This window comes from Molothrus aeneus, chromosome 13, assembly GCF_037042795.1.
Source record: "Molothrus aeneus isolate 106 chromosome 13, BPBGC_Maene_1.0, whole genome shotgun sequence".
Classification (NCBI taxonomy): domain Eukaryota; kingdom Metazoa; phylum Chordata; class Aves; order Passeriformes; family Icteridae; genus Molothrus; species Molothrus aeneus.
Window position 1 is genome coordinate 19360227 of NC_089658.1, and position 27917 is coordinate 19388143.

General features: G+C 50.9%; 1 protein-coding gene across 1 annotated transcript; it reads right to left on the minus strand.

Annotated features, from left to right (window-relative positions):
• Nucleotides 1–1551: 1551 nt before the first annotated feature.
• ITGA11 (integrin subunit alpha 11) lies at nt 1552–27818 on the minus strand. The gene is made up of 28 exons (XM_066558635.1): nt 27767–27818; nt 26848–26939; nt 26427–26541; nt 25070–25197; nt 24382–24530; nt 23307–23451; nt 22442–22607; nt 21423–21493; nt 20824–20968; nt 19056–19204; nt 17964–18104; nt 16920–17123; nt 16112–16242; nt 15429–15595; nt 13471–13607; nt 12467–12577; nt 11986–12071; nt 10840–11041; nt 8755–8853; nt 7495–7571; nt 6517–6606; nt 5434–5524; nt 5214–5327; nt 4543–4629; nt 3977–4087; nt 3448–3543; nt 3057–3170; nt 1552–2709 (listed from the first exon to the last, which is right to left on the minus strand). The coding sequence occupies exons 2-28, from the start codon at nt 26896–26898 to the stop codon at nt 2638–2640; spliced, it is 3249 nt and encodes a 1082-aa protein (XP_066414732.1). The 5' UTR covers nt 26899–26939; nt 27767–27818; the 3' UTR covers nt 1552–2637.
• Nucleotides 27819–27917: the final 99 nt, after the last annotated feature.

The following is a 27917-nucleotide window of genomic DNA, read 5'->3' on the forward strand; positions in this document are numbered from 1 at the left end:
TATTAAAGTATATTTATATAAATAATATCTAGATATAGAAATAAAAATATAAGGTATTTATGCTTTATATTTTTATGTATATACACGCATATATTTTATATATTTTATGGATATATATACATAGATATAGAAATATATACACACATATATTTATATATATATTTATATATATATACATCTATGTTATATTTGTACACACACACACATATATATATACACATTTTTAAAGTCTAAAAATAAAATTATTTATAAATGTATATGCACATATAGTGTGTGTGTGTGTAGATATATATCCATAGATACAAAACCACAAATATATATATAAATTATATATGTGTGCACACATATATTTTATATATAAGTAAATATATTTAAATATATATAATATATATAGATATAAGTAAAATATATAAACGGTATATATTTATATATTTATGTGTGTATATATTATACGAATGCATATATATATTTTATAGATATATATTATATACATATGCACACAAATTATATGTATAATTATAGATCATATATAATATACATTATATATACACATATATATGTTATGAAGACATATATATAAAATCTAATATATATTATATGCATTATATGTACATATATAATATATATTATTATTTTATATATAATATCTACTGTATATTATATGTATTATCTATATTACACATATAATAAATATGTACGGTTTAATACACATAATACAGATATTAGATTTAATATATATATTTATATATATGCATAGCATATATACTAATACATAAATAACAAAAATAATATGAATAAAAATTAATAATACAAATGTATATCTATAAAATATAAATATATTGATATATTGATATATGTTACATATTTATATGTATATATATGTCTAATTAATCAGATATAAATTTTATACATACATATACATACATATACATATATACATATAGATGCATTTTAGTATACATATGTATATGTAAATATAGATATATACATATATAAAAATAGAAATATAAGTGTGTGTATATATATATATATGTGTGTGTGTGTGTGTGTGTATATATATATATATAAAATTTTTTAATATTTTTTATATATATATATAAAATGTATATATGAATCCTGAAGAACTCTTCCCCTTCCTGCCTGCTCTCCCTCCTTTCCCCCCGTGTGCCGGGATCTGGATCCTGGGAATGTGGTAGGGAGGATCCTGTGGGATCCACTGGGGCTGAGCTCCCAGATCCCAGGCTGGGTTCTCCGGGGTTTCCCTGCACCCCAGCCGGACCCCTGAGCTCCCAATCCATCAAAAACTGGGAAATGCAGAATTCCCACTCCAGCTGAGGATTTAATTTCTGATTTGGGAGGTTTTTTTATCCCATTTTTTTCCATGTTTAGGTCTCCCAAAGGCTTCACTTGATTGCTCATACCTTTCAGACATCCTTGGAAAACCTCACATCCCTTAGAAATAAATGATGAAAAATTCCAGGATCCATCCCCTCCCGGGTCCCAGAGCAGCCCCCCTCATATCCACAGAAAAAAGGGAACAGACACCAGGAATTTTTAAAATACCATATTTTTAATCCTTAAAAAATACCAGGAACACTATGTCCCGAACCTCACCCCGCATCCAGAAAAATCCTCTTCCCTCTTCTCCATAAAATTAATATTAGCATAAATAATTCCGCTATGCCAAGGGCATTCCTGCCCTTAAAATTCCATGATTTCCATGGCACCAGCTATGTACAGGTATGATACACGTGGGCTCCCCAAACTGCTCTGCTGGGACAAAACTCATCAAACTGCTTTTTAATTAATTCTTTAAACGATTTAAATTTTTTTTTCAAAATTTATTTCTGAGCTTATGGTTTGGTTTAATTTTTTTTTTTGGCAGGATTTTAAATTTTTTCTCCCCTCCTTTCCTTCCTGTTTTTAGAAGAATTATGTACAGCTGGACACGGGAGATTTGGCATTTAAGGTGCTTGAAATCACAAGAATTTCATTCAGTGCATTCAGACTAATTAACGCCTCCACTTAATTACTCCTGTTAACGAAGGCAGTTTGAGAGCTGTGGCCAGCAGAGCCCGGGACCTGCGACAGCTCCGCCACGGGAAGGAGCAATCCATGGGGGCTTTTTTTGGGGATAATATTTTTATTTTAAGGAGCTTTCCAGCTCCACATCAGGGACCCCTCACGTTGGCGTCCCCTCGTCCCCACTGCTGCCACCTTGGTGAAATCCCGGTTGGAAGCACTTCCTAGGAGATTTTCGGGGAATTTTTGGTTGATTTGAGGTCTTTTTTTTTATGGAATCCCAGTTGAAAGCACCTCTGAGGATTTTTTTTTGGGACTTTTTGGTTGGTTTGTGATGTTTTTAATGGAATCCCACTTGGAAGCACTTCCGAGGAGTTTTTTGGGGAATTTTCCATTGGTTTGAGGGGTTTTTTTTTATGGAATCCCAGTTGGAAGCACCTCCGAGGAGTTTTTTTGGGGAGTTTTCGGTTGGTTTGAGGGTGTTTTTATGGCTTTTTAAGTGCTGTCCCACAAAGGGCGTTCTCTCGTCCTGCTGCAAAGCCAAGCTCAGCCCCCAAATCCCTCGGGATCCCGGGAATCTCCGGAGCTGGGAGGGGGCTCCTGGCCCCGGCAGAGTCACTCCATCCCGTGGGAATTCTGCTCCCGCTCGGCCGCTCGCCGGCGGCTCCCGCTCTTGAAGAACCCGAGCTGTGGGGAGGGAAGAGAAACAAAATCCCGCCGGTATTCCAGGAGCTTTTCATGGGATAGCAGTTGGAAGCTGCTCCTGGATATCATTTATATATGGAAAAGGGGATTTTGGAGGAGGTTTTGAGGATTTTTGGTGGTGTTTTGAGGATTTTTGGTGAGGATTTTTGGTGAGGATTAATATTAGCATAAATAATTTTTTTTTTTGAGGATTTTTGGAGGAGGTTTTGAGGAGTTTTGGTGAGGATTTTTGAGGAGCTCGTGGGGCGCTGGGCATGGATCCAGAGGGTTCCTCCACGCATGGGAATCTCCAAAAATCCCCCAAAATGCGTGGCCGGGGGGCTGCTCACCTTCCAGAGCACCAGGACCAGCAGGGCCAGGAGCAGGAGACCTCCAAAGGTGCTCCCAAGGATGATCCAGATGGGAATCTGCGATTCCTCGGGCTTGGAGATCTCAAACGTGATCTGGAGGAGAAGAAAACACCACGGATTCCAGGCAGGAATGGCGGGGAAAAGGGGATAGAAGGGAATGCTGAGCAGCCCTTCCTTTGGGAATGCTGCACCGTGGATTTGGCTCAGTTTTCCCTGTGGAATCTGGAGATTCCAGGATCAGAGCTTAGCCACAACTGCACCGAGTTTTTCCAGACCCTGGGTCCCTCCATCCACAGGGATTTTCCCAAGGGGATCAGGGCAGGGTGTGGCAGCATCCCGAAGTTCTGGGAGCCCCCATCCCAGGGCTGACCTGGCGGCTGGGATCCTCCTCCCGGAAAACGAAGGGGCTCGGGAAGCGCCGCTGGAGCGCCGCGATCGTGGTGAGCTTCAGTGCCTTGAACTTCAGCTGCACGGAGAGGGCTGGGATGAGCATCCCACGTGGAAAGGGAGCCCCCATTCCCAACGGGATCCATCCCATGCCCATGGGCTGGGATGAGCATCCATGTGGAAAAGGAGCCCCCATTCCCAACGGGATCCAGCCCATGCCCACGGCTTTGTATCCATAGGGATTCTCTTTGCATCCATGGGAGAGGAGGATGCAGGGCAGGCAGGGAGTGGGGCAGAACAACAGCAAAAAACGAGATTAATTAAATTTGCATTAATTAATAATGCAAATTTAATGGAATTAAATAATCCATAATGAGGCGCTGTGGATGTAGGATAAGTGGCTTTGGGAACAAAAACCAACCCATACGTTCCTGGGCTTCCCGGGGAAGGGAAAAATCCCACGTTTTTGGGGGATTTCTCCCTGAAATCCACATTTTCTGGTGAGCACTCACTGCTTTCAGAGACTTCATCCACAGATTCCCGTGCAAGTGCAGGTTCAGCTCCTCATTGGGGGCCAATTTCACCTCGCAGTCGATGGAAACCGCGTCGGAGTTGCTGTGGTTCTGCAAAGGGAAATGTGGGATCACAGATGGAGAAGGAGGGAAAATCCCACTGGGATTAATCCCTGGGATGAATGAGGGAGGGAGGATCCCACGTGCCCGTCCTCCTGTGTGGCCAAATCCCCCCATTCTTTAAATTTTCTCCCCCTTTTTCACCCCAAACTTCCCAATTTTTCTGGGTTTTGTGCTGTTCTTTCCCTCCAAGTTTTTCCTTGGAAAAAAACGATCCTGATCTTTGTGAGCTGGAGAATCCCCTTGCTCCCCATAAATCCTGAGTATTAACAGGGCTTAAGATCCAGTGGCTGAGAGGAAAAATAAAAATAAACCGACCGAAGGGCTTAAAAATCTCCTAAAAAATTCCAGTGTGCCCCTCCCACGTCCATGGGCCATCCCTATTCCAGGCTTTTCCCTGTTTTGGGATACCCTGGGGCCAGGATTGGCCCTGTGCAGGTGAGTACCAGGTGTGGGGTGCGGGACAGGTCCTCCTCCGCCGGGGTTCTCCGGTAGTCAGTGGTGTTCCCCCAGATGCTGCAGGTCGTGTTTTCCTGTGGGAGAAGCCGACGGAATTCCAGCATGGACACCGGGATCACGGCAGTGTCTTCCCTGTGCCCCCATCCCGAATCAGGGATCCCCAGCACCCCCCAGGATTTGCTGGAGCTGGGATTGAGTTTGGCTCGCTGTGGGATGTGGCTGGAGGGCTGGGATCCCATCATAAACTGGGACAGAATGGCATCCTAAAATGGGCTAGAATTCCATCCTAAACCGGGCTGGAATCCCATCCTAAAACATGCTAGAATCCCATCATAAACCGGGACAGAATCCCACCCTAAACCGGGCTGGAATCCCGTCCTAAACTGGGACAGAATGACATCCTAAAATGGCCTAGAATCCCATCCTAAACTGAGCTAGAATTCCATCCTAAACCATGCTGGAATCCCATCCTAAACCATGCTGGAATCCCACCCTAAACTGGGACAGAATTCCATCCTAAACCGGGCTGGAATCCCACCCTAAACCATGCTGGAATCCCACCCTAAACCATGCTGGAATCCCACCCTAAACTATGCTGGAATCCCATCCCAAACCATGCTGGAATCCCATCCCAAACCATGCTGGAATCCCGTCCTACCTGGTCTGCCCGGAATTCCGTGGGCAGCAGGAGCCGGTTGCCTGCCCGGGTGGCCACGGGCACGGTGATCTTTAGGGTCACCCCTTGCACCGGGAAGAATCCCAGGTTCTGCAGCTGCCAGGGAAGAGCACAGGGATGTGTTGGGATCAGGAGATGGGGATCCCTGCTCCTGGGGCAGATCCCAAATCCAGGAGAACTCAGGGATCCGGTTCCTGCTCACCGTGAAGGTGCAGTGGAAGGGGGGCCCAATGGGGTTGGATCCATCCAGGGAATTGTTGGATCTGATCTCAAAATAGTCCAGGCTTGATGTCCTGTGGGACAAAGAGGTTTGTAGAATTTCCCCTTTCTTTATAGGATTTTCCCTTTTCTTTGTAGGATTTTCCCTTTCTTTATAGGATTTTCCCTTTTCTTTGTAGGATTTTCCCTTTCTTTATAGGATTTTCCCTTTCTTTGTAGGATTTTCTCGCCTCTTTAATAAAGCAGAGCCATTCCAGGCCCTGGCTGAGGTTTGGCTGTCACAGGAGGTAAATCAATCCCTGCTTTGCAGCTGGAGAGGCAGGAAAAGAGCCAGGAATATCCTGTGGGAACCCATTCGGGAGCACCTGTGATGGCCCAAAATCCCCACATTCTTTAAAATTCCCTCCCTCCTTTTCCACTCCAAAATTCCCAAATTTGATATTTTCTGTGCTCTTCTTTCCCTCCAGGTTTTCTCTTCATTCTGAACTGGAGAATCCCCTCGCTCCCCATAAATCCTAAGTATTAAAGGATTTTTATTTGTGGCGTCTGAGTAAAAAATATAAAATGACCGAAGGGCTGAAAAATCCCTGAAAAATTCCAGCAAGCAGCGCCAGGGAATGTGCTTTGGGATCCCTGATTTTCCCATCAGCAGCTTCCTAAATTATCTCTGCCTTCATCCCTGGCTGTCCCAGACTTGAATTACCGGTGATTCCACGCTCATCCCACAGCTGAGCTTCCCTCTGATGGTTTTGTGGGATGGCCACTGGCCCAGACACTGGGAACACCTGTTATGGCCATTATTACCTCCAAGAATTCCCTTTTTTTCCCCATAAAAACTCACCCTCACACCTCTTTAATAAAATTTATGCCTTTAAACGTTGGCAGAGTCCAGCTCTCCATGGCTCACCAGTTTTATAAAAAGCTCTCCCTGACTTTACGGCTCCTGTTTTCTCAATAAATTCCCGAATTAAACCTGGGTTTGAAGGCTGCTCCCAGCTGGTTTTCCCAAGGGGTTTTCCCAATCCATGACCTCCCATGGAGCTGCATCCCATCCCAAACCCCTCACCTGGTGAAGAGCAGGTCGGCCTCGTACTTGAGCTGGAAGTTGAGGTGGGCAACGTTGTCCTCCTTGGTGCTCTCCTTCTCCTCGCTGTCACTGGAACAGCAGCAGGGACAGGGGGTCAGAGCCAAATCCCCCCCAGGAATTTTTTTTTTGGGAATGCTGAACTTTTTTTTTTTGCTTTTTGGTCAAAGCAGGATTTTATTCCGGGATTTTTATCATTAAAATGATTCGGAGGGAGGTGTCACCCCCAACAGCTAAAGTAGTGCAGTGGAATCCTCCTCTGCTCTAATAATTGGTGAAATTAAAAAACTAATTAATTAATATTAATAATTTAGTTAATTAAGTCAATTATTTATTAATTATTTGATAAATATTAAGTTGATTTAATTTTTCCCTTTCTTCATAGAATTTCCCCTTTCTTTGTAGGATTTCCCCTTTCTTTGTAGGATTTTTCCCCCTCCTTATAGGATTTTCCCTTTCCTCATAGGATTTTCCCTTTTTTTGCAGGATTTCCCACAATTCCCTGTGGGAAATCTTTACCTGTGGAGGAGCGGGGAGTAAGGAGAACTTTGTAAAATTTATTAGGAGACATTTTTCCTGGGAAATATTTGTGGTGGGAGCATGGATGAGAAAGCAGCAGGGGCTGGAGATCCAGCAAACCCCAGCAGCTTCCACAGGCACAGAAAAATCATGGCTGTAAATCCCCAGATAAACAAAAATAGCCAGGTTTGGGAGCACAGGGCTGGGATAACCCACAGCAGCTGGGTCTCCATGGGGTTATTCCATGGAAAACCTCTGGCTCTGGAGGAAGGAATCCCAAGGAAAGCCAGCTGGGGTGCCCAGAGAAGCGTCCTGGATCCCTGGAATTGTCCAAGGTTGGACACCCTGGGATCAGGGAAGGGGTGGGACTGGATGGGCTTTTTTTCCAGCCCAAACCATTCCATGATTCTGTAATTCCAGAGGGAGAAAGTGTCCCCAGACCTGCTGGCGACCATGTAGACCTCCATGCTCTGCAGGAAGACGGACTTGCTGAATTCAAAATCCAGGCGGAAAGCGACCTGCAGAGACGGGAAAAACACTGGGAGAAACATCGGGAAAAACATCCCAGGGAATGAAATCCCGAGTGCTGAGCGGGGCCAGTGCGGGACCCTGCAGGAGACACAATTCCCAACCCCACCAGGACCGAGCAGAGCCTTTGCAGGCAGAGAGGATTTGCAGGAATTCTCTCTGCCCCTGCAATGGGAGCAACGAGCGGCTCCCTTTGGAAGCAGATCCCTCCAGAGGCCCGGGACCAGCGGGAAGGGGAGGCAGCTGGAGAGAGCCAACACCAATAAAACGGGATAAATGTGATAAATGTCACATCTGCAGTGACCTCAAACCGTCTGGGCCGGCACAGCTGACTGGAATATTAAAGCTCCCGCGGCTCCGGAGCCAAAATTCCATTTCCAGCCTGTCTTTGTTTTGGCAGGAACGGCACTACCTGATGGCCCACGGACGCATTCCCGACCCCGTAGGTCATGGGGAGCCAGCTCCTCCTGCAGCCACAGGCATCCCACTGGGATTTTTGGGAGCTTTAAAGCCGAGCCTGGTGCCTGAGGCTCATCCATCATAATCCAGGAAAGGTTTCAGATGGATACAGGAGCTGGGGAGATTTTCTCTCCAGATCCTGCTTGTGTCGGTCCCTTTTCCCACGGGTGGCAGGTGGGATTCCATGCGGATCCTGAGTGGATCCCCCCACTATTTTTTTCCCCAACTGAACCCTGAATTTGATGTTTCCCAAGGGTTTATGGCTTATAAAAATGATAAACTGGATCTGGGCTCATCCCAAATACTGGGAACAGTGTTTTGGAGGATGCCACCACCCAGGGGGACTTGGACTGGCTCTGAGCAGGATCCAGAGGCACCTCAGAGGAAGAAAAAACCTCTCAGGCAGGGAAGGAGCCTCATCCTGCAGGGAATCAGCTCAGGAAAGTTCCCATCTGTGGTTTGAAGCCAACATTAAATTTTTCCACAGGATTGGAGGCAAATTCTGTCACCTGGAGGAGCTGGGTGGATTCTGGGGCTCTCCTGAGCACCATGGCAGGATCCCAACCATCTCAGCTCCCTCTAAGATGCCTTCCAAACTCCAAAAGGGAAGAAACCGAAAGTTTATCTTCAAAATCCTGCTCAGGGCTGCCCAGATGTGACCCTGGGGGCAGAAGGTCCATGTGACAGCAGAGTGGGAAGTGGGGAATGTCCTACCTTGGCCTTGGCTCGGAAGAAGGGGTAGCTGACGTTGCACACCCTCCTGGTGGGGTGTCTGTCGTCACTGGCACAGTCGATGTTGATGTCGCTGTCGTCCTGAAATGGGACACAAAGTCCTGTCCGTGGAGTGTCTGGGACACTGGGAATGAGCCCCGGCTCTTTGGGAAACTGGGAATACCTGAGGGGCTCAAAAAGGGCCTTGGCTTTGGGGAAACAACCAACCAATGGCCAACCAAATAATGGCCAACCAGTGGCCAACCAGTGGCCAACCAATGGACAATCAACCAATGACTAACCAACCAAAATCCAACCAACCAATGACCAACCAACCAATGACCAACCAACTGATAACCAACAACCAAAACCCAACCAACCGATGACAAGAACCAATGCCCAACCAATCAACCAATAACCAACCAACAACCAGCCAACGACCAAAACCCAACCAATGAATGACCAAACCCCAACAAAACAACAACCAACCAATGACCAAAACCCAACCAATGAATGACCAAACCCCAACAAAACAGCAACCGACCAGTGACCAAAACTCGACCAAAACCCGACCAACCACTGGCCAAGAAATTAATGAATGAAGGAAAGATGCAACCACCAACCAACCAGCCACCAACCAAAATCCAACCAAGGGACCATGCAAGCAACCAGCCAATCATCCAGCCCAGCCTGCTCGCTGGAGCTGGGAATTCTTCCCATGCGTTTGTTGATGTTCCTGGAAAGGAGCATCTCTAGGAAGCAGCTCCCAGTTTCCTGATTTAAATCCTCTTTATGAATTTAATTACAGCAGTGAATGGATTTAGCTGTGGTGAATGAATGAACCTGATTATTCCTGGCATTCCTGATTTTTCTGCGATGAGGAGTGGTTGGGAAGCACTGAGAGACAACATGAGCTGTTACCCTGCATGGCCACCAGCCAAGCTGGAATTCCCTCCTCTCAACACTGACATTCCTGCTGCTGGAACTTCCAACTCTCCAGCCAGGCTGGGGAAGCTCCTGCCCATTGCAGGGCTGGGGTGGGATGGGACACCAACCCTGCTCTGTGTCCTCCACCCTTCCAGATGTTGTAGCCTGCTTGTAGGCAGGTGTCCATCCTCACCCTGAGAGGATGAGCTATTCCAGCTTTTATCCCACAAGGGGTCAGTTTGAGCTGCTGCCACCGGAGAGGTCCTACCCAGCAACAGCCTGGAAGTTCCTCCCACTCATCTGCTGAAATTGTGGACTTTTTGGGGCAACAGCCACTTTTTATTTATAAGACACAGATATCCATCCCCTCTGGATGCTCCTTGGTAAGGAGGGACAGCCAGGAGCCTGTTATCCGTGACTCCTCCATGACCAGCTGCAAATATTCCCTACAGCCACTGCTGCCGGGTGCTTTCTGTACTCCACCATCCCGGGGATTTTCCCTGCTCCCCTCACGTTGTTTGGAATAATCTCAAAAAAATGCATTTTTCTTATTTTGTGGGCAGCAAGCCCCACAATTTTCCTTTGGCACGGCTTGGAGAAAAACAAAGGAGATGGGATCTGTGGGTGAGGATGAAGTCATGGGGGGGTGAGGGAAGGCTCAGCAGCATCAGCACATTCCCAAACCTCGCTGGGAGCAGGGAGGAGTCGCACCAAGATCGAGTGAGTGGGGCAGTGAAATTTTTGGGGCACTCGGGGACCATCCAGGCAAAGCCATGGAGAGGTGGCATCGCCCGGCTCGGTGCTGAGCTGCGGCCACATTCCCATGATCAGCTCCTACTTCCAGGAGTTATTTCTCAGCTGCAAAAACTCATTCCTGACGGGAACTTGGCCATGTGCAGGGAGTATTTTTAAACAACTGCAGGAGAAAAATAGAGGGAAATAATTTCCTCTGTGTTTGACCTTCGCTCAGGCTCTTAAAACTCAAAACCTTTTTGTATTTCCAAAATAAAGAGCTGGAAGTGCTTAGAAACGGAGCCCATAAACAGCTCTGATTTACGAGGGATGGAGACAGGTTTGGGCTCTGCTTTAGGCTGCAGCTTTCTCCTCCGGCTGGGATTAGCAGCACCTCTGGAAAAGCCTGGCTCTGCCCCGGGAGCTCACCTTGGGGATCAGGCTGGCCAGCTGGAGGTTCCTGGAGAAGGAGATGTTGAGGGTGGTGCTGTAGGCATTCTCCCCGCGGTTTTCCAGCATGGCTTCCACGGCCACCCTCCTCCTGCTGCTCTCGATGACGAAGACGGAGGCGTCGAAGGAGAGGCTGAAGGCCGAGCAGTCCCCCCGGCGCAGCGCCCTCCGGCAGAATTCCCTGCAAAACGCGGCATTCCCGGGATTTTACGACTGTGGAAATCCCTGCTCTCCCCCCTCTGTCCTGCTGTGCTGAAAGAGGAATTAGGGATGCTTCCCATCGTACACAATTTGGGGATTTTTGGCCGATGGTGTGATGCTTTCCTCAGACATTATTAGGAATGCTCGGGACAGCTGGGACGTAGGGAAAAAACAGATCCCATGACAATAGCAAAGGTGGCTCCAAGCTCCAATGTCCAGCCTGGCCTTGGACACTTCCAGGGATCCAGGGGCAGCCACAGCTTCTCTGGGAATTCTATCCCAGCCCCTCCCCACCCTCACAGGGAACAATCCCTTCCCCATATCCCATTGATCCCTCTTTCAGCTTAAAGCCATTCCCTGGCTCCTGTCCCTCCATCCCTTGTCCCCAGTCCCTCTCCAGCTCTCCTGGAGCCCCTTCAGGCCCTGCAAGGGGCTCTGAGCTCTCCCTGGATCCTTCCCTTCTCCAGGTGAACATTCCCGGCTCTCCCAGCCTGGCTCCAGAGGGGCTCCAGCCTTTGGAGCAGCTCTGGGGCCTCCTGTGGATGCAGGGATAACGTTTAATAGCTCTGTAACCACGGAGCTGCAGTGTGGAATTATTTCCATGAGTCAAGCCCGTAATTGCCAGGTGGGTAATGCCAGCCTTGCAGTTATTCCCTGGTATTTCCTGATTTGTATCCCTGGAACTTATCACCATGGCACCAAATATTCGCTGGTTTGTGGATTCCCTGAAAAACCACAGGCAGGGAGCAGGGAGAGGCTCGGAAGTGCCAAGGAGCACCTCATGGAGGGCTTGGATGAACCTTGTGGTGCTGCTGGATGAAGGACCAGTGATGTCAGAATTTACAGAACGAGATTGGGGCTGGATTTTTGGAGCCTCCCCGTGCTGGGGACACTCTTGGAGGGTGCTCTGGGTCACCTACTCACATGGCACTGGGAATGTCACTCCTGGCATCCAGCACCAGATCCGGGACACAGTGCTCGTCCTCGTTGCAGCCATTCCAGAAGGGGACCTGAGGGGACAAGGAGAGCAGCTCGGTGACAATTCTCCCGGGGATAAATCTGCCCTGGTGCCCTGGCAGGCGGAACTTTGGGAGGCGGCACTTGGGGAGGCGGCACCTGGGGAGGCGGCACTGGGGAGGCGGCATTTTGGGAGGTGACGCCTGGGATGTGGCACCTCAGAGGTAGAACTTTGGGAGGCAGCACTTGGGGAGGTGACACTTTGGGAGGTGGAACTGGGGAGGTGGCATCGGGGAGGCAGCACTTGGGAGGTGCCACTTTGGGAGGTGACACATGGGAGGTGACACCTGGGAGGTGCCACTTTGGGAGGTGTCTGTGGAGGAGGTGGGAGCAACCGTGGAGGTGTCATCTGGGAGGTGCCACCAGGGAGGTGACAGCTGCTACCTACAGAGACCCTGAGGGAGGTGGGCCACCCGTCGTCCAGCATGGGGCCGTGCTCGGGGTGCTCCAGCTCGTAGTCGATGGAGAACGTCACCGGCTTCACGTAATCCGCCGAGTCCTGGGGCACAGGGAGAACTCTGAGAGGAGCCCGGGGCTGCCTGGGCTGGGGCAGCCCCTCAGGGTGTCCCCAAGGGTCACACATCTGTCCTGCAGCCCCAGCCCAGGGCTGGGATGTAACAGAAACCAGATCCCATCTCCAAGGTTGCTCCAAGCCCCATCCGCCCTGGCCTTGGATGCTTCCAGGGATCCAGCGGCAGCCACAGCTCCTCTAGGAATTCCATCCCAGCCAGGAATTCCTTTCCAATATCCCACCTAGCCCTGCCCTCTGGAAGCCCCTGGGAGCTCCCCCCATGCCTGCCCCACAGTGCAGAGGGATGCTCTGAAGGGAGATGTTTTTTGGGCTAAATCACGAGCTCCAGCTCCATCTCCAGCCTCCGATTTCCCAAAAGTTCACGGCAGTTCAGCCGGGGCTTGGGGCTGGGCCAGTCTGGCAGCTCAGGCCTGCCTGGCTTCCACGAGATTCTCCTCATTCCCTGGGAATGTTTGGGTTTGGCCAGGTTTGTGCATCAGCTGTTCCCTGCGAGTGAGGGATCCTCCAGCTCTGCACCCTGGGGCGGGACCCTGCTGGGACACGGGGGGACACCACCAGGGACTGGCACGGGGACGCTCCACTCCCTATGGAAAAACAACGAGCGTTCCTGATTTTGGAGCAGGAAAAGCAGCCTGACCCCGGGATGAGGAGCACACACCCTCCCCGAGGACAGGGCTGGTGGAACGGAGCATGTGGAAGCTGATGTCACTGCTTGGGGACCCGGCAGCTGCCACGCGCTGGCAGCTCCGTCCCCGACCACATCAAACCGGCGGGGAGGAATCCAGCGGGACGAATCCAGCGGGATGAGGCTCCTTCCCACTGAGGAATGCTGGAGAGAGCATCTCCTGCTCCACACTCACCAGGACGTGGAAGGGCAGGGTGTGGCAGAGCTCCTGCCCGGCGGGCAGCACCAGCGCCCGCGGTGCCGCCCTGCCGTCATCCAGGTGTGCCCGGGGCGAGTAGCGGCGCTCGTCGATGGTCGTGTTGTACCTGAGCCCTGCAAGGACAGGCCCAGCTCAGCCCTTGGGGGCCACACGCCCCAAACCCTGGGCAAAGAGTGGCCCCTGTGCCCATTCCTTCCTGAGGGAAATCCCTGGCAGTTCTGGGAAAAGCTTCCCCTCGCCAGGTGAGGGGTTTTGGGAATGAATTATTGCAAGGCCCCTGTGTAAAATCTGTGCAGGAGTGGAATTGTTTGCCTCCCAAGTGTTCCCGTGCTGGTCTGGAGGAATTGGAGCTCACCCCAGATTTATGGAGATCCTTTGGTTCCCACACTACTGTTGGAAAGCAACTGGAGATTCCCAACCAAGCAGGGATTTCAGAGAACCACAGAATCTCAGAATGGTTTGGGAAGGGACCTTAAATCTCATCTCACTGCAGCCCCTGCCATGGCAGGGACACCTTCCACTGTCCCAGGGTGCTTCAAGTCCTGTTCAGCCTGGCCTGGGACATTTCAGGGGCAGCCACAGCTGCTCTGGGAACTCCAGTCCAGCCCCTGCCCACCCTCACAGGGAACAATTCCTTCCCAATTTCCCATCTGTCCCTCTTTCAGCCTAAAGCCATTCCCTGTGTCCTGTCCCTCCGTCCCTTGTCCCTCTCCAGTTCTCCTGGAGCTCCTTTAGGCCCTGGAAGGGGCTCTTAGGTTTCTCTGGATTCTCTTTTCCTGGCTGGACACCCTCAGCTCTCCCAGCCTGGCTCCAGAGCAGAGGGGCTCATCCAGTGGGCGACTCTTTATTTCCAGGGGAAATAAAGGTAAAACCAAATAAATAAGGAAATCCCACTCAGATTTTATCCCACAGGGACAGCACCAGGGAGAAAAATGCTGGATTTGACAGCACAAAACAAAGCTCTTGCTCTGGGCAATGGGAGTTTTTCCTTGGCTTTGGATCCTGATTTTCCTTGGACGGTGTTTGCTGCTGGCTCACAGGGGCCGAGCCGCTATCGCTTCCCTGCTCCGCTGACTCCCGGGAATTCACCGGGGATCACTTGGGGTCACGGCTCCATCCAAGGGTTTAACGGGAGGGCTGGCCAGCTCCAGATTCCCTGGGATGTTGTGGAAAATGCACATCTGGCCAGCAGATGTGTCCCGCTGCTGCTGCGGGAGGCAGGAGGGATGGACGAGCCCTGCGGAATGCGGGCCGGGCTCGTCCCCTTCTGTCCCACTGGGGGGACATTCCCGTCACTTGGAGCATGGAAAGGCAAATCCCAGGAGAGCTCAGCCCAGGGAGTAGGTGAGGGATGAGGTGGGATTTATCCTGGGGGTGTTTCTTTGGCAGAGCCACCATCAGAACCCGGAGGACTCAGCCGGGACTGGTGTCACTCCTGTTTGTCCCTAAGTGGCAAGCGGACACGTGAGCTCCTCCAGGCTCCTGGGGGCTTTCCTGCCACAGACACATTTCATGAAAAATCCTTTCCTTAGGATTTTTTCTCCTGAGAAGCTGAGAGGCCTCGGGAACAAAATGTAAACAATGGTTTTCTGCTGCTGTGGAATGCAACAGGTGGATCTGTGATTGGTCTGGTTGTTTCTAATTAATGGCCAATCACAGTCCAGCTGTCCGGACTGTCTCGGTCAGTCACAAGCCTTTGTTATCATTCCTTTCTATTCTTAGCCAGCCTTCTGATGAAATCCTTTCTTCTATTCTTTTAGTATAGTTTTAATATAATATATATCATAAAATAATAAATCAAGCCTTCCGAAACACGGAGTCTCGTCTCTTCCCTCATCCTAAGACCCCTGCGAACACCACCACAGTTTCCATCCCAAAAGCTGGGTTTTCCATGGGGCTGGAGACCTGAGCAAGGCAGGAATTGGGATCCTTACCCACGCTGGCAGTCTGGAAGTGAGTGGAGAGGAAGAGGGCAGTGAAGCAGACGAAGGCCCTCATGCAGGTGGCCTCCTTCCCATTGCGCTTGCAGTCCTTGGTGAAGATGTTGATCTTGGGGGGCTCGAAGCGGAGGCTGGCGTTGATCTGGACCACGCTGCGGGACCTGAGGGGTGGGGAGAGGACGTGGGATGGTCTCTGGCTTGGGATGGGACATCCTGGAGTCTCCCACAGGCTCCAGGTTTGCCTTTTTCACTCCTTTTCCCTCCTTTTTGCAGAAGGTTGGGAAGAGCGAAGGTGCTCTCCAAGCAGAGCCCAGGGTGACCCATCTCGGGTGGGCACAGCCACCCTCCATCCCAACAGCTTCAAGGGACTCTCCAAACATTAATTAATTAGTATTTGAAAATATTGCTCTAATTAAATCAGAGCAGAAGGAGCCTGGGCAAATCCCCACACATTAATTCGGAATTTCTAGAGAACTATGGATGAAACTCAATGGAGAACCAACTCCGGCATCTTTTTAGGGCCTGAGGGTATTGAGATCCCACAGCCCTGTTGGACAGGGGGTGGTTTTTCAGGAAAGATGGTTCGGATTGTTGTGAGACCGGTTTTTCCTGGGAAAAAATTTGTCGTGATTTGGGCAGAGGAGACTGGGAGAGGGCACCAAGGATCCCTGGCTCACCACAGCACCACGGCGTTCCCCAGCGAGCCCACGGCCAGGTCCACGAGCCCATCCTCGTTCAGATCCAGCTGCCCGTGGATGCTGCACCCAAAATACATCAGGCCCGGAGCGAGGTCGGTGGCCGCGATCCGCTGGAAAGGAATGGGAGCACTCCAGGCTGGATTCCAGCAGGAGCATCCCTGCCTGCCAAGGGTTTGCCAGGCTGACTCTGCCTCGCCGCTGAAAATCCCCCGTTCCAAGAGAATCATGCTAAACATGGTTTTCCAGGGAGTTTCTCTTCGGAAAAAGAGAAAGCATTTGCTTCGAGAGCAATTTCTCTTTGGAGACACCATCCAAGGTTGCTACTGGCTTTACCCTGCGTATTTAACATATATCAAAAGTGTAATAAATAGATAAATAAATAAAAAAAAATCTTTTAAAATTAATTAATCTATAGCAGTCCCTCGCAATGATTGCTAAACATTGCCTCTAATTTCAAGCCTTTTTCTCCACTATTCCATGGAACAATTCAGGTTGGAAAAGCCACCCAAGATTGCGGAGTCCAACCATCCCCTGGTGCTGCCAAGGCCACCACAAAATGTCCCCAAGTGCCACGTCCACACATCTTAAATCCCAGCAGGGATGGGGTCTCCACCACTGCTGTCCCAGTGATTAAATTCCAACGTTTTGTCTTGGGTGCCTCAAGAGAGGGAATATCTGTCCGTAATAATTAACAATTAAATCCCAGTGTGGATTTGTCCTTAAAACAGGGACGAATTATATTTATTCCCACGAAAGACGAGGAAAACCAAGCACGGGGAAGCCCCACCTGCTTGTACTTCTTCAGGACGGTCTCCTGGAATCCCAGGAAAACGTAAATGGCTCCTTGGTGCTCGTCCTCCAGAGGGGCCCCGACCACCAGGTCGTTGTAGGAGTCCTGGTTGAGGTCGGGAACGGCGGCGATGCAGGAGCCGAAACGGGAATTCTGGTAACTCTGGAGGTCCACCAGGGCTCCGCTGGGAACGAAGAGGTTCTGCCAAGGAAAAGAAGGAAGGAAGACAATTCCCAAAGCGTCAGCAGCAAGGCTGGGAAGAGGAGACAGCCTCAAGCGAACAGTGAGATGATGTGGAAGGGATTCTCCAAGGAAGGAGGTGGGAGCATTCCCAGGGATGGGGGATTTTGGAGCACATCCCTGGGGAATGAGGAGCCCTGAGCCCCCCCTGAGCCAGCCCCACATCTGCTTTGTACCCTAAATAAATAATTCAATAGTAGTAGTAATAATAATAATAATAATAATAATAATAATAATAATAATAATAATAATAATAATTCCATATTAATAATACATTCCATAACAAATACAAATTCCATAATAATAAACATCCCATACTCATAATAAATGATATAATAAATACAAATTTCATTAATAATAACAATAACGATAATGATAATAATAGTTATTATTATTATTATTATTATTATTATTATTATTATTATTATTATTATTATTATTATTATTATTATTATTATTATTATTATTATTACATAAATAATAAAGTGCTTTGGGTGTAGGGATTCCATGCTCCAGGCGGGTTTTATTTTGCTTCACAATTCCAACTGGGGGGAATTCCTCCTCCAGGGAAGCAACTTCCACAGGGAAGCACCTTTAGGCTCAGGAAGGGGCTCTGGGCTCTCCCTGGGAGGAGCAGGTTTGGAGGACGCCGTGTGGCTGGAGATGGTTTCTCCAGAGGGACGCCCACATTCCCATGTGGCAAGGATCCCGTTCTGCCCCTCCCTCGGGACCCCACCGGGGGCACAGCTGCCACGAGAGCACCCAGCTGTGCCAGCCGTGTCCCCACGAGGTCCCACTCACCCCGTGCAGGGCGTACACGTAGACCTTGCCCCTCTCCCTGCCCTCGCTGAAGAACATGGGCGCTCCCACCAGCAGCACGTCGGTGACGCCGTCGCCGTTCACATCCAGGGAATTGATCTCACTGCCGTAGTAGGAGCCGATCTGGGGGAGACGGGACGGGGTGGGAATGGTGCCACCGTCCCCCTGGATCCACAGGGATCCACAGGGACATCCCAGCCCTGCCACGGCCACGCTGTGGATGCTGACACAACTGGCTGTCTTGGGCTGGAAATGGGAGGGTGGATTCTATCCCCATCTGTCAGAGCTGGGGCAGTTCTCTCCTGTCCATGGGGCAGTTTTCTTCATCTCTTCCACAACCAATCCTCCCTCCAGGAGATCTCTGCTGTTCATGGGCCATTAATTGTTAATTATCTGCTGTCCATGGCCACTGAGTGTCCCTGCATGGCTGATCCAATTCCATCATCCCACTGGGAGAGGCTCTGCCCAGGGGGGGAGCCAAGCATTCCTACCTGGATCCAATGTGAGCCTGGCACAGCCCAGCAGCCTTTGCCCAGTGCATTGCCAGAGGAGCAGCTTCTGCTGCCCTGCATGGCCAGAGGGAGCCCAGGCCCATCTCCAGCAGCCCTGGAGCTGCAGAGGAAAACTCCCCCCTTGTGCAGGATCCCTGCTCCAGCAGAGCCACAGCTGGCACTGCAGGAGGGCTGAGCCCCCATGGGATGGGGCTGTGCCACCCCCTGACACACAGGGGACAGGGCATGGGCTGACTCTGGCAGGGGTTTGTTTTCTTTTTTGTACTATTGCATTTGTATTTTTAATTTTCCTAGTAAAGAACTGTTATTCCTACTCCCATATCTTTGCTTGAGAGCCCCTTAATTTCAAAATCACAGTAATTCAAAGGGAGTGGGTTTACATTTTCCATTTCAAGGGAGGCTCCTGCCCTCCTTAGCAGACACCTGCCCTTCCAAACCAGGGCACTGTCACATCCGTGGCTGCGCAGCGCTGCCGAGCTGCTCCAGCTCGGGAAAAATCAAGGGAGAGGGTTGATTTTTTCCAGGGGGGGAAAGCCAGCACAGCATTCCTGGCTGGAATTACCTGCTCTCCCTTGAGGGCCTGGTGGATGGTGAGGTTCCTGTTGCTGTGCATGGTGAACAGGATGACCTTGCCCGTGTGGTTGAACCGCGGCGCTCCCGCCACGTAGATCCGCTCGTGCTTGGTGGAGACGACGGAGGAGACGGTGTAACCTGGAAAGGGACGGATGCGGAGCGAGAATTCCCTGCCTGCTCACGGGGTCTGCTTTCCATTAGCCCCCAGCTGCTGACACAGCTCTGGCCCCTTCCCAAAAAGGGAAGCTTTAAAAACCTGGATTTTTGCAAAGGTGAAATCACCCAGATGGACCCCAGTGCCCCCGAGCCGCCCGCTCCGGTGCTGCCACGGCCGGGGCTGTGCCGGGAGATTTGGCGCTGCCTGATTCCCACTTCCTGTGCAAATCTTTCCTTAATCGAAGGTCAGTCCAATTCCTGCAGTTCCCGGATTTCTGGGTGTTTTATTTCATGGCTCACATCAAGTTGGACAGACACTCGCGAGGTGCTGAGTGTTGGGAAGTTGCAGCTCCCGCTGCTCCAGGAACACCGGGCAGGAAAAGCTCTCCTGGTGCTTGATGTCAACATTCCCAGTCCAAGAAAAGCCATGAATCCATCAAAACCATTCCTCCTGATGGAAATAACCCTGCCTAAGCCAGTGACCCCGAACAATCCCTTTTTCCTACTGGGATCGCCCCCTGGGCTGCGGCACTTCCAAGGCTGCAGACGGGATTTTGTAGGAATATAAAGCTGGGGCTGCCAAATCCCAATTTTCAACCCCAAGTTCAGGTTCCTGAACCTTCAGGCTCAGGTTTAAATTCCAATGAAATCCTTAGAAGTGGAACAGGGTGCCCAGAGAAGCTGTGGCTGCCCCATCCCTGGAATGTTACAGTCCCAGGCTGGATGGGGCATGGAGAAACCTGGGATAGGGGAAGGTGGAGTGGGATGAGCTTTAAGTTCCTTTCCAGCCCAAAGCATTCCAGAATTCTATGGAACTCAAAGTCTGGCCAACCATGAAACTGAATCACATTCCCTGGAATCAAATCCAGTTAAATTTTGAGTATCTTCAGGGATTTTGGACCCTTTTCCCTGGCTCACCAGCCTTACCTGGGGTCCCTAAAAATGCCCCTCCTGGAGGGGGCATTCCTAAACCAACCACCAGCCCTGAGCCCCCCAGGCTGCTCCTCAGCAGGATACACCAGCATTCCTTAATATTCCCGGATTTCTCACTCCAGGCAGCGGTAAAGAGAGCCCAGCTGAGCTCCCACAGGGATTCCCATGGGACACCCACAGCCATCCCAGCTCGGGGGACATTCTGCTGTCACCCCATGGATGAACCATGTGTCCCCATTCCCAGGGAAGAGCCTTGAGGTGCTGATCCCACAGAATCCCACCTCCCTCCCCGCCACGGGACAGCCCCACCTCCGAGGAGAGGCTGCATTTCTCAATCCAGGCCGATATTTTTATTCCAGAGCTCCAGTGGCTGCACATGGAATGGATTAACCCAGCAGGTATTTCCTGCCTAGGCATGAAATTCCATCAGTGCTTTGAAAGCACTCCAAGAAAAGCTGCGGATCGCCCGCCGGCTCGGCTGCTCCTGCATTCAAATCCCATTTGTGCCCCGCTCCGGGGTCGGAGCCGGGCTCTTCCCAGGTGAGGATGCTCCTGTGCTGCATCCCACAGCTCTCCCATGGGGAATACCCTGCGCTTCCTCTTTTTCAAGGATAAAAATCCCCAATTCCCCCTGCCTGCGGCTGCACAGCCTCGTTCAGCTTTCCCACCTAAATAGGCGCCGTGGTTCTTCAGCTCCTCTGGGAATTCCTGCAGGTAGGATTCCCGCAGAGGGATGACCTTCCCGCTGCTGGTCTCCTTCAGGACGGCTCCGTTCCAGTCGTAGGCTCCCACTGCTCCCAGCAGGATCCCGTCCTGTGGGAATACAGGAGTGCTTCGGTGGGAATTCTTCCCAAGTGGAGGCGATTCCACCCCTCTGATCCCGCACAGACCGAAAACACCTGGAATGCTGGAGGGTTTCAAAACTGCTGGAATGACATTTCCACCCTATTCCTGTTTTTCCAATGCGCTTTTTCTCCCCAGGAAATTCCCAAGAGCTTTTTCCATGGACACCCCAGCACGTCCTTCCCAAGAGGTCATGGCATCAGGAGGATCTGCTGCAGATCCTAAGGGATGCTGGGGTCTCCCAACACCTCCCTTTCCCATGGGATAATCCAGCAGCATTTCCTTATCCTCATGTTAGTGATTTAACTCTGTAATTAAAATAATTTGTCCCAAATCCCAATCTCCCACCTGGGAGCAGGGGGTGATAAACAGGACAAGGCAGGAGCAAAAAAAAAAAAAAAAATTCCCACATTTCCTCTCTTACTTCCACAACGTGGGATGAAAATCCAGTCTGGGACATTTCCAGTCCAAAGGAGATCTCGTTCTTGTTGGTTCCTTAAACAAAAAAAAAAAGGGAATTTGTGTTTAATGGAGATTTTTGCTTTCCTGGAACAGCTCCGTGGCCTCCTCTGGAATTGCTCCAGCAGCTCCACATCCTCCTGATGATCCCATTTCTCCCTAAATCCTCCAATTCCACAACCTCGTGCTGTTAGGAGGTCTGGGAGCTCTGCTGGGGTGCAGGTTCTCCCCTTGCACAGCTGCAAGATCACCCAAAACTGGGGATTTGGAGGTTTTTGCTTCGTGATTCCAACTGGGGGAATTCCTCATCCAGGGCAACTTCCACAGGGAAGCGCCAGGCTGGACAGAGGAAACTGGAAAACTTGTGGGGAGTTTGTGAGCTGGTTTGAGCCAAAATCCCCCAAATTCAAGATGTTTCATTCCCAGTGCGGGCCCTCCGTCTTCTGTTCCAATTGTTCATTCCAGGCTGCATTTTCCTCTGAAATTTGGATAAATTTAGTTTGGGAGAGCGACAAAGTTTTCACAAGAGCTGACATTTAAGACAGAAATATTTCCTGATATTTAATTTCAGCCAATAAAACCCGAAATCTCAGCATTATTCCCATAATCTCCTGATGTCTGGCACCCCAGGAAGCTCCTGTGTGTGGGTTTTCCTGTTTACAACCCTGGAATTTGATGGATGAGGGAGACACCGACTCCCAAATTCCCCCCATACCAAATCTCCAAGGTTTTCTATAAAAAGGAAAAATCGAAGCCACCGGAATTCCTCTGGCTGGAATGAGGTGTGTCCTTTGGAAATGGGATCTCTGCTCCTGATATCTGAGGGAAGCAACAGCTCCAAATAAAGACATTTCCTCAAATCTGAAGATGCTCCAAGCAGGATTTTAGGCTCCGATATTGCGGAAGCCGCGTCCACATTCGGGGAAAAAAGGATCAGCAGCACATTCCCAGCTCTGGGAGGTGCCAGGGAGGAGCATCCCTCACCTTCCAGGCTGAAAATCCTTTCTCCCAGGGCATCCACGATGTCCTTGAGGGCCGCCTCGTCGGTGACGTTGAAGAAGTGTTTGTCATCGGGGTCGCTGGCGATGAATTTGATCTCGTTCAGAAAGGCCTCGGGGTTGATTCCTCTCCTGTTGTAATAACCCAAGACCTGGTTGGGAACAAAACGCGAGACTTCCATGGAATTAGAATTCCCGGGTGGTTTGGGCTGGGAGGGATCTTACAGCTCATCCCATTCCACAGGCAGGGACGCCTTCCCCTATCCCAGGCCGCTCCAAGCCCTGTCCAACATTTCCAGGGATGGGGGCTCAGCAGCTCCTCTGGGCTGCTTTCCCAGGATGGATAAAACCATCCCAAAACCCTTCGGGCTGTCCACGTGGGAGGAGCCCCATCCTCGGATCTGACACCGCTTTGTGGGAACAAACAGAGGAACTGCTGGAATTCTCTCCGGCAGGACACTCCTCATGGAATCTGGGGTCCTGCCTGTCCCCTGGTCCTGGCACCAGCTCCAGCAGCTGAATCCCAAGCTGAGCATCCCAAGAGCAGCCACAGGGAGCTCTTGGAATGCTCCAGGAGCAGCGGGGATGGACAGGAGCTCTTGGAATGCTCCAGGACCAGCAGAGATGGGCTGTACTACTGTCTTGGGATTCCTGGAGCACACAAGGACCTCTTGGAATGCTCCAGGAGCAGTGGGGATGGGCTGTCCCGGTGCTTTGGGACTCCTGGAGCACACAGGGAGCTCTTGGAATGCTCCAGGAGCAGTGGGGATGGGCTGTCCTGGTTCTTTGGGATTCCTGGAGCCCTGCCACGCTCTGCAGGCCTCCCAGCCCCCCGGAGCCCCGTCACTCACGGCCACCGCGTATCGGGTGACGTTGTCCCTCTCGCTGTCCTCGATCACCTTCTCCAGGTCTGGGCTGTCGTGGGACTCTCCATCTGTGATGACAATCATTACTCGCTTTGCCCCTTTCCGGCCACCTTTCCGAAACGCTTCCGAGCTGCAAGGGAAGAGATGCCCTGGGCTGCTCAGCCCCGCCAGCTCCGCGGTGGCTCCGCCGCCCCACCGAGCCCGTCCCTCGGGAGGTGCTTTGGGATGTGGACGGACTTCCCCACTTTTTTGCAGGAAAGAGGCCACAATTCAGCAAAATCAGGTGAGGGAATGGATCTTGAGTTGGCCAGCGGAGTTCTGGCCGTGGCCTACGGGGCCCTTCCCTGCGAGGGAAAAATTTCTTCGTCCCATTGTCCACCCCTGCCAGAATCCCGCAGTTTTGACAAAGCACGGCCCCAAATTCCAGCATATTTATGGAAAAAGGGACACTGAGCAGGGCTGGGGACTCCGTGTGACAAAAATCGTTCAGGACCTAGCTCAGATTGGGCCAGGATCCCTCTAAAACTATTCCAAGCTGCCCAGTGCAGTGCTGGAATCGCCATTCCTGCAGGGATTTCCAAACCACGTGGATGTGGTACTTGGGACATGGTCAGTGGTGGCCTTGGCAGCGCTGCATTTGATCTTTGACCTCTTTTCCTGCCTAGAATTCCATGATTCTCAGCAGGTATACTGCTTGGAAAAAGTGCAGGAGCAAGGATTTGTCCCTGGAAAGGGCGGAGGTGGATTTGTCCCTGAGCTTCTGGGGACTTTCCAGGGATTTCCAGGAGAGCTCCAGGTTCTGGGGCTGAATTTGGGGGCTGGGATCTCATTCCTGGGAGCCTCCAGGGAGAGGCCACAATTCCAGAGCCTGCCCCAGCTGCAAACGAGGACGGAACAATTTTGGGAAGCGCCACTCTCAAACCTTCCCCCAAATCACATTTTCCTACAAACCCTGGCGATTCCCCCATTCTTGAGCAGCAAGGAAAACAAAGGGAGAGGCAAGGAGGGGGAAAAAACCCCTTGGGTTTGAAGGTTTTCCTGGGGGCGTGAGGGGTTTTACCGAGCGAACTCGATGCCGTAGGCGGTCCTGGTCTCGGTGCCCCCGCGCTGCTCGATGTGGCTGGCGGCCGCCACCACGTCCTGCACGGACCTGTAGTCGTTCAGATGGAACTCATGGACCACGTCCTCTCCGTACTGCACAACTCCCACCTGGGAACGACGGGAATGGCACCAGAAAGGCCGGCGGAACGAGGCCCTGTGCTCCGGCAGCCGCGGGGGTGAAATTCTCTACGCTCGCTTTTCTTTTTCCCGGAATTCCATCGCCCAGTTTTCCCTCCGTGGGATCATTATCGATCCCCCAATTTTACGGCTCTCCCCCCTGCTCTGCTCCCGAGTTTTTGGGGTGATCCAGATGTGCCGCACTGCGCTGTCCCAGTTTGGACCCACAGCATCGCCAGGTGGGACCAAACTGGGTTATTTGGGAAAATCTGGGATGCTCCTGCTGAAATTCCTGCCTAAATCAACGCATGGTTACTCGGAGCATGGAGAGCTCCTTTCCGTGGGGTTTAATCCTCCCTGTTCCCATTGGGATGTGGGATCCCTCCATAGCTCACTTAGGGACATTAACGGGAGCAGTTTCTTCCCATGGGATGAGTAAAAAATCCAATATTTTGAAAGATTCCAGCAGCTTGACAGAAAAGGGACACTGGGAATGGCCCTGGGATGACACAAACGGTTCAGGGCCTCACCTGGATCTGTCCAGGACCGATGTAAAACTTTTTCAGGATATTTATCAGGAAGTGCTGGACTTCAACCCATGGATAAATGCTGTTGGATCCATCCAGAACGATGATGATGTCCATGTAGGTCTGGCATCCTGTGGAAAATCCAGGGATTTGTTAAAAGTCCTCTTGTAAAGGGGCAGATTTATGGCTTCACTTCCAGCCAGGTACTTCCTCTTAGGATTTTTTGGGGAACAAAAAAAATTTGATTTCAATTGTTTGGGAAAGAACTCTGGACTCCAGCAAGGTGGGGAGAAGCCACAGGAATCCTCTCTGCTGTGAAAAGATGGGATCGCTTCCTAGGAATAACACTCAGCGGCATCATTTGGGATTCAGCTTTGGAATTTGATCCCGTTTAATACCATTCCACACTTCAAAGAGGAGCAGGGTCCGGCTCCGCTCCTCCCGCAGAGCCGTTCCTGATCCCTGAGTCATTCCCAGCCCTGCCATGGAAAGCAAGGCGGGCATTTCCTCCCTTCCCCATGAAATCCTTGGCAGCCAAAAACCCCGGAGGGGACCCCAGGGCTCGGCTCTGCAGCCGGAGCAGGAAGGATTTAAGGATTTTTTTCCAGTGGGGAAAATTGCTCAGGATCGTCACAGTCTTGCTGATGTTTTACAGCATTCCTTGGTGATCCCGGATTTCAGAGATTTATTGGCTGCTCTTTCGCCCTACAATTTTTAATGGATGAAAGAATCCATGGATTGGAGTTACTCATGGATCACTGGGATCTTCTGCGTGCCTCCATCCCATCCCAGGAATCAGGGAGAGGACATGACCCTGCATCCATTAAATAAACACTTCCTAAAACTCCCTAAAATCTCAATTATCCTTTGCAGCGAGGGCTGGAACATAACAAGGGAAGAGACACTGGGAATTTGATGATGCCTTTACTGCCTTGATCCCGAAAATCCCATTTTTCCAAGCCCCTCTTTATGCCCTGGGAATTTGGTGGTGGGTTCTGCCTTTCCTGCCTTGATCCTCCCAAATCCCATTTTTACCAGCCCACCTGCCCTGGAAATTAACCTACACCGGAGGGGTTCTGGAGTTGGGGAATCACATCCCATGGGATGAGGAGCTCCCAGGAGCAGGACAGATTTCTGGGAATCCTTCCCATCTCCAGGAAAGGCAGGAAACCTCAGTTCAACCCTCCAAAACAAAACCCCAGCTCCAAGTTCCCAAATTCCAACACGTTTAACTCCTGGTCAATGAGGGCTTTGTTTTGTGAGGCCAAAATGGGATTGGAGATGGGATTGGAGCTGAGATTGGAACAGGGATTGAAGCAGGGATGGGAGCAGGGATGGGAGCAGGGATCTCGGTCCTCACTCTGCAGAGCTGGAGCCACGGTTCTGGAGAAGCGGAAGTTGGAGTTGACGCGGGAGCACATTCCCGTGGTGTAGTAGGAGCTGCCACACTCGTGGGACCACAGGGGGCTGCAGGCCTAAAAAATGGTAAAAAAAGCAGGATTTGGTTCAAAGGATCCCTTTTCTGTGGATGTGCTTTATTTTATTTTTTTTTTTTCCCACTCGATTTAATTTAAATTCCATTAAATCCTATTTTAATACATTACATTTGATTGCATTTCATTTTATCCATAAATCCCTCTAAACCTCCCTACATTCCACCAAAAAAAATAAAAACCAAACCCCACCGAGAGGAGCCCCCCGACACCTCCCCGTCCCGCCCCGCGTTCCCGGCGCGCATTCCCAGGCTCCCAGCCCGCGTTCCCCCCGGGAATGCTGCTCACCAGGAAGCTGCTGTCCCTGGGGTTGGTGGCCAGGCTCAGGCCCAGGCGCATGTTGTCCTTGCGCTCCGACACGTTGGACAGCGTCACCCGCCCTTGGGAGAGAGGCCGGCGTCAGGGACGTGACCCGGGAAAGCCGGGAGCGTCCCCCCGGAATCTCCGCAGCCACCGGGAATTTGCGCACCGGAGAGGAATCTCTGCCGGTGTGAACTCCAGGTTTTGGTGATTTTTTTTTTTTAAAAATTTGGGGGAAAAAAAACCGGCATCACCCATCCTTGGGAGAGAGGCTGGGATCAGGGACGTTCCCAGGAAATCCCAAATGCCCCCTGGAATCTCTGGAGGTACTGGGAATTGTGTGCTGGAGAAGAATCTTCACTCCAGGTTTTGGGGATTTTTGGAAGGTGAGAAAAAAGTTGGAAAAATTGGGTTTTTTTCCTGGATGAACAACCAAGGAAGGAAAACTGTTTTGGGAACGAGGCTGGGAGCTGGAGAGGAGGAAATCCCTTGGAGGGCTCAGCTCCTCATCCTGGATTCCCAGGGAATCCCTGTTTTTTCCCATGGCACAGCCCAGAAATTGGGAACAGCCCCCAGGGCAGCCCTGTCAATCCCAAATGGGATTGGTCACTTGAGCTGTGTCCCAAATCCTGGTCCAACTGTTCCTCTGGAAAACACAGCTCCCTGTGAGCCAGAGCTCCTCCTTGGGGAAGCAAACTGGGAATAATGGAATAATTTGGGAATTTAAAGCCCACCCACTGCCACCTTCCACCATCCCAGGGCGCTCCAAGCTCCATCCAGCCCGGCCTTGGACACCTCCAGGGATCCAGGGGCTTCTCTGGGAGTTCCACCTTCCCGGGGAGGAATCCCTTCCCAATATCCCGTTTTCCAGGGATAATTTGGGATGTCAGGGACTGGAACGCCGTACCCAGGTTGAGCTTGGTGCAGTTTCCGTGGTTGTCACTCAGCACTGGACACTTGTAGACATCTCCGGTTTTCTGCTGCCCGTTGGATTCGTACGGAGCTCCCACCACCAGCCTGCGGAAAACACGGATCTGTCAGCACCGGGACAATGGGAA

Coding starts and splice junctions, on each gene's coding strand:
- ITGA11 (XM_066558635.1), bottom strand. CDS start 26,898: ATGCGCCTGGGCCTGAGCCTGGCCACCAACCCCAGGGACAGCAGCTTC. Junction 21,494..22,441: donor AAGGATTTTCAGCCTGGAAG/GTGAGGGATGCT, acceptor TTTTTGTTTAAG/GAACCAACAAGAACGAGATC. Junction 3,544..3,976: donor GGATGAAGTCTCTGAAAGCA/GTGAGTGCTCAC, acceptor CTCTCCGTGCAG/CTGAAGTTCAAGGCACTGAA.